At 49.7% G+C, this 9,193-nt stretch overlaps 1 protein-coding gene across 1 annotated transcript; it reads right to left on the bottom strand.

The window, feature by feature from the left end:
- Positions 1–2,053: 2,053 nt before the first annotated feature.
- LOC149362137 (uncharacterized) lies at positions 2,054–3,491 on the bottom strand. The gene is made up of 2 exons (XM_089568228.1): positions 3,373–3,491; positions 2,054–3,207 (listed from the first exon to the last, which is right to left on the bottom strand). Exons 1-2 carry the CDS (start codon positions 3,489–3,491, stop codon positions 2,436–2,438), a joined length of 891 nt encoding a protein of 296 aa, XP_089424354.1. The 3' UTR covers positions 2,054–2,435.
- Between the last annotated feature and the right edge of the window lie 5,702 nt (positions 3,492–9,193).

Here is a 9,193-nt window from a genome sequence, read left to right as displayed (position 1 = left end):
TTCACTAGAACTTTTCAGCATCGACGTGATTGACGCTCCCGCCAAACTCAACACCCGCCCTTCCCACCCCTAACACTCGGAATGCCCTCTATGCGAATGAAATCGCCATTCGGACTACCCGTGGTAATGAGGGCCAGATCCAAATAAACCGCTAAGCGGCGACAGAGCTGGTCCGCGCGCATGCTGCCTCTTGTGGCCTCGTTTGTCTGCTGTAAAATACGAACTTCTCCACATTGATCGCGGCCGCTACCCCTCTCATAACTAGCATGCTTTGTTTCCCATCTCTCCTCTGCCTTTGGTACCCTAACGTCTACAGCCCTAACTGCTCTCACTTCGAGGAGGGTGCTGCGTCCGGGTACGCCTGCCAGATCACTCCTTATTTTCTTCCATTTCTCCCCCCTGTTCCAAGGAATGGTGAGCCACCTTGTAGGACCTTTACCCGTACACAGCGCTGCAGCTGCAGCATCGGCCAAAGTGACCCTAGAATCTAGAAAGTCGTATAACTGTGTGACAAGCTGCGTTCTGAGGTTCCTAGTTCTGTTAGTGACGTACAACAGTCGGCTAAAAAAATGATCTTCTTAGAATGATCCTGGCGTTATAACATACTACTACAGTCTCCCAGAAAAATATAACGACGGTGGCAAGAGCTTATGAACAAGGATTGAGATCTCATTTCAGAAAGATTAGCATTCTAACGGCGAGAACCAAGTTCTGTTCTTGGATCGGTAGACCACGCGATGAGCGTCCGCATGTTGTCATAAGGAAAACATTGAATTATTTCGGTAAAATTTCACTAATTCTGCGTAGCCGAACATTTCTTTTTGTTGTCATCGTTTCGTCATCGTTAGACAACGATGACTTGCAAAAAACAAAAGGTTGCTTACGTCATTCGAGGTTCACGTGGCAAGTGTCACGGGACAACATTGACTTTCACGAAATAAGTTGCTGACGTTCAAACGCCAATACTTTCGTAATTCTCCAGTGCAGCAGACTGCAGTGCTCTCCAATTTTTACAATATTTTGTACAGCTCTTGCGGCAGTAGGAACATCGCCTTTTTGCGGTGATAGTTCAGTGTTGGAATGTCGCAGTCGAAGGCTCCAAAGAAAAGTTAAAGGTGAAAAGCGGTTTTTCGTCCTCGATGGAAGTAGTGGTCTTTCTTCGCTGTATTTCTTCACTGTCCCTCTTCTTAGAAATTATATAATAATGGTTTGCCAACGCGCCTTAATTTCTCAAAACGTTTTTGTATGCAGGTGACACAACTCGCCTCTGGTATGACTCCGACCTCAAAATTCACATCACTAATTTGCAGGCTGACCAAGTAGTCTTATGCACTACAGCGCCTATATATGAATGCCTTGTAATATGCATTCATGCTTCTACCTTCACTTTAGACGAAGACACAAATTTCACAGTTCTTACATTTAGGAGTACCCTCCTTGCATTGCTTACCGCAGCAGTTCTTAGTATTATAGTTTACGCTAATATAAAATGTCACTGTTCGACTGTTTCAGTTTGAGAAAAAATTCTTATAGCACACGTTAAAGGGAGTTCTTGCTTGATCGTAACAACGACTTTATTCTTTTGCACCTTGTATGTTACTTCTTGCTTTTTTTTTTTTCACGTTGTCAGCACTGGATATCGCGTGCTCGCGGTTACATAACCGTGGGTAATCCTTGTGCACAAATTACGATTAATATTACTTTGATTGATTGATTGATTGATTGATTGATTGATTGATTGATTGATTGATTGATTGATTGATTGATTGATTGATTGATTGATTGATTGATTGATTGATTGACTTTTGGAATATTCTTGGGGGGGGGGGGGGGTTCTGGTCCCGACGTATGTTGGCCAGGTGGTGGCATCACTCTTGGGGACCAGTGGGAGGGGATATGGGTTGTAGGGAGGGGGAAGGGAGGGGGAAGGGAGGGGGAGTGGTCGTCGCCGCGACGGGAGCGGTCCATGTCCTCGCAGGGTCTTGTTGTCGCGCCGCCGCCTCAACAGCTCGCTGGGGGGGAGGGGAAGCCTCGGTGCACGGGTTGTGTGAAAGCACTGGGCTGGGGGGAGGAACCACGATGCACTGGGAGGGTGTGCAGGCACCGGGCGGGGGGAAGGCAGTCTCCTAGACCAAGTGGCAGGTGGGAGCCGAAGGTCTAGGAGGGTCCAGGGGCTGCAGGTCCAGGTGGCTGCAGGCCTCGAGCTCCGGGAGGCTAGAGGACGGTGTCAAGGCCGGTCTCCCTGAGGTAGGCCAGCAGGACCCGGCAGGCGGCGAGGACGTTCCGGGCCGGAAACAGCAGCTGGTCCTCCGTGTCTTTGGAGTGCATATTGCAACCGCGCAAAACGACGCAGGACGCAGAGAGGAAAGCACAGGACAAGACCAATGTCCTCCAATGTCAACCACCAACTAGCCCGCCTTCACTTGTTACATGTGCTACCTCCGTGTCTGCTGGTAGGCCGAGGGCACAGTAGCCTGAAATGAGACGGCTTCGGGAAGATCAAAGGTAGGACATGCTCTCAACAAATGTCCCAGGGTGCCTGTATCCCCGCACGATGGACAGGCAGGGGAAGGGGCCATTCCTACTACAAACGTTCGTGTCGGCGTCCATGAACAGCCGATCCGAAGTCGCAGCAGGAGGGCACGCTCCCTGCGGGGAATCTTGTCTGGGAGCCGGTGGAAGGGCCTGCACGCAGCAATGCGCCTGTCAGGATGTTTTTCCCTTACCGCATGCCTGAGGAGCTGCCGGGCGAAGTCGTGCGGGGCCACTTTGGTGGTCACTGGCGACCCATCGTTGTGGGCCGCCTTGGCGAGGGAGTCGGCGTCCTCGTTGCCCTGGATGCCGGTGTGGCCTGGGACCCAATGAAGGGACACCTGGTAGCCAGCATCCTCTAGGGCGTGTAGATTGGCGCGCAGGACACTCGTCGATGTCTGCGAGATGTGGGGCCTGCTCAGGAGCTGGAGGGCTGGCCGGGAGTCGCACAAGACAGCTACGGGACCAGGTGGTGTGGTGGACCCGATGAAGTCTGCTGCCAGGTGGAGACCTGCCAGCTCAGCTGCCGTGGAGCTGCCCGGGAAGGAGAGTCTGCAGGTCCGGGTCTGCTGCAGTTGGGGCACTGCCAGAGCAGCCGCTGCCTGCCCTGTGGCTGGCAGGACCGGGTGGTCCCTTTGCACTCTTCCAGGAAGGCAGAAATGGTCTAGCGGAGTGCTGCGGCAGGGGAGTGGCGCTTCGTCACTCCGTCAAGGGCCAGAGTGACCTGCAGAGGAGGTCGAGTTGGGAGGGGGGGGGAGGACTGGGAGGCCCTGGGGAGGGCCAAGGGTCTCCACGTAAAGAGCGTGGAGCTTCCCCATCCTGGAGTTGGCGTTGGCCTGCAGGCGAGTACGGAGGGCCCCGCCATCACGAACATGGGTCATGGTGTGGGTCAGGCCCATCTGCAGGAGCAAGAGGTTCAGCGGGTAGACGCCCGCCTCTGCCAGCGTTGCCGGGACCATCACCGTTGAAAGAACAATGCACCGCTCGTCTACGCCTGCGAAGACTCATCGGGCTTGAGAAGCAGCGCCTGGCAAGGAGCGTAAAAAATCGCAGAAAGTTCGAATAACAAAAGGTTTGCTGAACTGCATTTCAAGCCACACTCACGAATAAAAAAGTTAAGCAGCGTTTAACTGCGGCTGTGCACAAAGGTCGAGAGATCTCTTTGCCATCAGGATGTACACGGAGGACAATGCTACAACCTACGAGGGGTGAAGAGCGAGATGGGAGCGGAATCTGCAAGGATGGAATAGCTGTTTGGAGAGAGTGGCTGCTACGCGAGCAGCCAGGTTTCATGAACAGTTTCAAGCCCTTATCCTTGCCGCTTTGCCCCATGCGCGTGTCGCTGTACATTATATTTACTTCTTTTTAATTGTCATTTCCACTCTATTTTAGTTCTGCCGAGCTAAAGGTGTAGCGCGTTTTCTTGTAGACTTATCCTTGCGCTGTCCCGATAGTGTAGCGCATTCCTGGCTCCGCCGCCATGTTCAATGCTGTTCCCCTTAGAAGCGTTGTTTTGGTCCTGAATGAACTGCTCTCATTTATGCTAGGTGCGCCAGTCGTCGGGCGAGACCATGGCTCGTGGACCCCGCTCCCTGGAAGGCGAGACACTCAGAGTGAATTGTCAGAGATCAAAGGTCAGGGGTCAAAGCGCTAGCCACCATGGTGGACATGAGGCACCATGGTGTATCTTTGTAGACATGGTACACCATAGGGTATTAACTTGGCGAAGCCTACAGTGCGATAGCCTCCCCTAATCGACAAGGTAAAATTTTGGGAATGGTCCGCCCCAAATTTGGAGTTCGCCATCCTGTCGGGTACGCTCAGTTATGGTTTGACATCGATTCTGGTCCAAGCTGGCCAAGGTAAAATTTCGAGGGTGGCCCGGCCGAAACTTTGAAAATGATAAGGGTCCGATCTAGAGGCCGTCATCGTGTTGGGCATGGTCAATAATGGTAGGACATCGATTTTGGTACAAATCAGCGAGGGCCAAATTTCGAGGGTGGCTCGGGCCTAAGGCTGTTTCTAAGCGACTTTCCAAGATGACACATTCGACTATTCTGACGCAGAGGCTTGAAAACCACAGTCCGCGACAGCGCGCAGCCTCCATTCTCGAATTTGTGAACTCTTCGTCGTAGACTGGGAGCCGGAGCTATTACCACGCTATATAGTATTTTCAAATGGGAAGCATAGAAGACGAATGCCTGATAGTGTTCTGCATGACGTGCAATGTACATTAAGCACTGACCTCAGCAGCTAAACGAGTTACGGATGGCATGAGCATCTTCTAATTATCATCTACTTTTATGGTAGTTGAAAGAACTGTTTCAAATATACAAAAAACAAACATCGTCCGTACGTTTACTCTCAGTTCTTCTCAGGTGTTTTGTCGCCAAGTATCGAATTCTTACAGCAATTGTACAGCCACTACCAGCGCTTCTCACGCAGGATGCACTACAACATGGACGATATAGGATAGCTGGCTGCTTTCGCAGATAGATGACTGCAATATATTTTAATAAGCCGAATGCCTGCTGTGCAAACAGCACTTTTTCGCGAACCGAAAGTCAAAGTGTGATAAAACTGATGTTTTTTTAGTACTGGCCGAGCTGCGAATGCGTGCATACGATATTAGGGAAGAGAGAGTCACGGCCTAATTTAAAATGAGTGGTAATCATGGGGTGTGCCTTTGCGCTGCAACTCTTGTCTGGCTCACTGAAAATCAGAGAGTCACCAGAGCATTCCCAGCACAGTGTTTTTCCCAGTGCAGAATTAGAAGGCATGCCTATGAGTAACACTGTAAACATTATGGCCCCGCTCGGCTCCACCATTGTTCAAGAAAGCTCGAATAAAAGTGCAGCACTAAACAGATTCAACACAATGTGTGTATGACGCTGACATTACAGAGGAGCCTTTAGACCTCCATAAGTCGTCCAAATCTAGCTCGAAAAGCTAAACAGTATGGGTTGACCCTCGCACGATTTTTTAACAATAGAGTTGAGACTAATCGTGCCCACTGAAACATTCGTTCCGAAATCATTCTTCATATGCTGCAGAAAAGGCGCAACATCGGCTAGACAGAATAAAAATAAGCACGCTGGTCACTTAGACAAAACGAAAATATGGCTTGTGACATTCGACGATGTCCGGTCTTATTGTCCGGTCTTATTACATCGAGTAAGTCGGAGCTCTGGATTGTTAGTCCTTTCCCGTGTCAACTTGACTGACACAATAATTTCATTCCTTTCTTATCAGGTGGATAGACATTCGGATCATACAATTTGCGATGACTTCTTTTAATTGCAGCAAGTGTTATTCACAGCCCTGACGCAAGGTTACATTTCGTTGCCAAGCCACGTGTACTTATCTATTGCAACAAAGGAACGAAACAAGGAAAAATAATTAATGAAAAGAAACTCTCAGTCTGACTCCTTTATCAAATAGTGAAATAAAGATGCGGTAAAAACAAAATTCGTTCAAACTATGTCAACGTGAAGGACTGATGGCATAACCAGAGCACCAAAGTCAAAACTTCTTGTTGGTGTTTCATTTTTTAAAAAGCAGCCAGCCATTGTTTATCAAGTTGTGGGGATACACATGAATCCCCTGCCCCATTGTAACGGCCGCGCGTAATTATCACGCGATGCTATGCGCGCGCCATTCGGGAGGTTGCGAGGATGGGCACTCACGCCGCCCCCGCTTCCTTTCTCGCCCCGCCGCGACGCCGCAGCGGAGACTTTCCCTCTTTCCCCTTTCACAACGGAAAGACCTCCTCTCCACAGCCCGGGAAGAAGGCGCGTTTCTCCCGAGGCTCGCTCGTCTTCTGGCGGGAGCCGTGCAGACGCATGGATCAGAGATCTGCCACGGAGACCGCTGCCCTTATCGCCCGGCCACCGTGTGTGACTTGACCGCCGCGGGCCGTGAGCGAGGAACCACGCGAGGTGAGCGGAACCTTCTTCCCCCACATTTTGCGTGCGTTCTTTCCTTTGTGCTTTTCACCCCCGTACGCGAGCGGAACACTCTCCCTCGTTACGGCGGTTGTATTGTTGCTGCTGCATTGTATTGCTCGGGAGCAATAAACGCTCCTCCGAGTAGCATACTCGTGTTTGTCCCCTCTGGCCCGAACCCGCCGTGGTTGCGACTTACCGCACCGCGGGTTGGGGGTCACAGCTCTGACTGCTAAGGCTGGCACGCTGGTGCTAGAGAGCGACAACTGCTTCTAGCCCTTTGAGCGTTATCGCAAGAATAACCCCCATAAAGTGAAGTAAGTTCTAAGCCCGCGTTCTTTAGCACGCAAAAGTGTAAAAATCTCAAGGTGTCGGAACTACCGCATGTACAGTAAATTCATGCGATAAGATTTTGTAGAAGGCTTTTAGTTTGTATTACGTGGCTACCTCACGAAAAAACTACTCATCTACACGCTTTTCATGCTCAGCACAGAGCAGATGGGGAAAATCATAGGACATGTCCACTTCTGCGAGGAATACACACCATTCCTTGGAAGTCGAGGAAACCGAGAGTTGGTGTTTGTGCGGCTAACGGGGGAACAAATTTGGTCTCTTTAGGCTTATGTAGCAGAAGGCTGCTTCTAGAGCGACAGCCGTTGTAGGGGAGCAAACCACGAGGAAGAGCGTGTGTTCGCATAACCACATGCGGTGTTTCAGAAGGCAGACGCACGTAGAGGATGGGGTCTAAGAGAATTGTTTCTGAGGAAAGATGCAGTATATAGTTGAGGGCACGTAGGTACGAGCAGAGTGAAGTGTTCCCACAGCTTTTTTTTCCCTCCTTTACTCGGCTTTTCAGCGCTTTCGTCACCAGTTGGCGGCCTTTTGTAATTCCTGGCATTCATGATAGCGCTTCCCGCGCCGCCTGGAATACGAATGAGTCTGCTGATGATTCCGTGCTTCCATCGCTTCTGTCTGGAATTTCATAATTATGCTTCCCCTATGCATTCTCTGTTTTTGTTCATGGTCCCCGACCACTCATTGTCTTCAGCATTATTTCAAGCAACTGGCATGCACTGCCATGCTCTGGCACCACTCATCACGTCCGCACCTAGCCTGAGATCTGCGTATATATTGATTGCTCTAGTGGAACCTTGGAATATAAGAAAAACTACGTTCATAAACAACTTCGCGTGGAAAAAATATGCGTGTCTAAAATTTCTGTATAAGTGCGAAGCTGCTCTGGTACCAACAAGAGCAAAGCGCTAGACATAATGCATACTGTTTCTCAATATTAGCTCGAAGGAAAGCGGGAGGCAGTGTACTTTATCTACCACCGCGAGGCCAGGAATGCCTGCAAGATCTGGTTTCGTACTAAGCTTGGCTATTGTTTGGCATGACATATGTATTTAGCCATAATAATGCAACCCTTCTCGCGAAAAACCTCGTAGAAATGCTGTGAAAATTTGCATACCGGCCTATCACTTGTGCTAAATTTAGTGAGGAATTGAAAAGCGCGCTAATAAAATAATTTTATCTGCGTGCACAGGACAGCACCGCGGCGCACAGCGTCGCAGCTGACGATTTAGAGGTAGAATCCTCGTTTTTGGTCCAACAATAGAGAAGCCAGCACTTCCAGCACTTCCACGGGCATTCACGCGATGGAAGTGCTGCTTAGGAACTCGTTATTGCCCTCTGGGCAATATTGAGAAATTCTATGACCTAATGCAGTGCCTATTGGCGACAATCTTCAGTGCACATAGAGTACGAGCAAAGTAAGACGCTCACACACACTTCTTCGCCTTTGAGAAGGTTAGGGACCTCTTTCCTGTGTCATACCAGTGTTCTGAATTTGACGATCAGAGTAATCGTAGTTCCGTGGCCAGAAGCCGTAATAGAGCCTTCCTCTTCACTGCTGCTGCTCATTTGTGGGAATGTAAAAACGAGTCATCGACTGCGCCCTTCGGATGCTGTGGCAAAAGTTTTGAAGACTAGACCGCTGGAAACCCGAACCAGTGCCCTCTTCTTATGGAGGTGGTCCAGGCAACCGTATGTGCACATTATTTTCGAAATAAGGGCCTAGCAGAGGCACTATATGAGGCAAAATTTACTATTAGAAAGGTAGTAGAAAACGTTGCGCATGACAAGGCTAATTGGCACAGTGACCCAACTGACATAGAGGAAACGGTTGTCCGAAGATACCTCCCCATTACCCTCACGCTTTGATGATGCGGAAGAACGTTCTCGACGTTAGAACTTTACTCCTTATGGAATACCAAATACCGCTTCGAAGAAACACGAAGGATCCCAACAAAAAAAGTTATGTATATATTGGTGAATACGCTTTTGCTTGATGGGACACCTGGGGGGCATAGCAAGGGCACACAGAATTGGCTGTTACGTTGGTGGGAAGAAGCGCCTTCTAACCGCTCATTTTTAGGAATAAAAACAATATTAGAACTTGTCGTTTCACAAGTAGCCATCCTCAAAGATAGAGGTGTGGAAATGAGTGAGGACTTCTGTGCGCCAAGCCGTCACGCTAGAGAAAAGTTTGATGAACACGGCAAAGGACCTCACGCACCGTTTTGGCTGCGCAATTACACGCTTGTTATACGTGGCAAGTGTTGCAGCTCTTGCGCAAAGGAAATTGAGGAATATGAAATTGACTTTTCAACAAGCTCATGCACGGACGCAAGTCCCCTTCGATTTTTGAGGTCCGG

The sequence above is a fragment of the Amblyomma mixtum genome, chromosome 2 (assembly GCF_055824585.1).
Source record: "Amblyomma mixtum isolate Tamu chromosome 2, ASM5582458v1, whole genome shotgun sequence".
NCBI lineage: Eukaryota > Metazoa > Arthropoda > Arachnida > Ixodida > Ixodidae > Amblyomma > Amblyomma mixtum.
The sequence above is the reverse complement of the archived record's forward strand: the minus strand, read 5'-3'. Positions and strand labels throughout refer to the sequence as shown.

Bases quoted from the DNA above. Each gene is read 5' to 3' on its own strand.
- LOC149362137 (XM_089568228.1), bottom strand. From the start codon at position 3,491: ATGGTCCCGGCAACGCTGGCAGAGGCGGGCGTCTACCCGCTGAACCTC. The intron at 3,208-3,372 runs GCAGGCCAACGC...CCCCTGCCGCAG, and splicing joins GGGGCCCTCCGTACTCGCCT to CACTCCGCTAGACCATTTCT.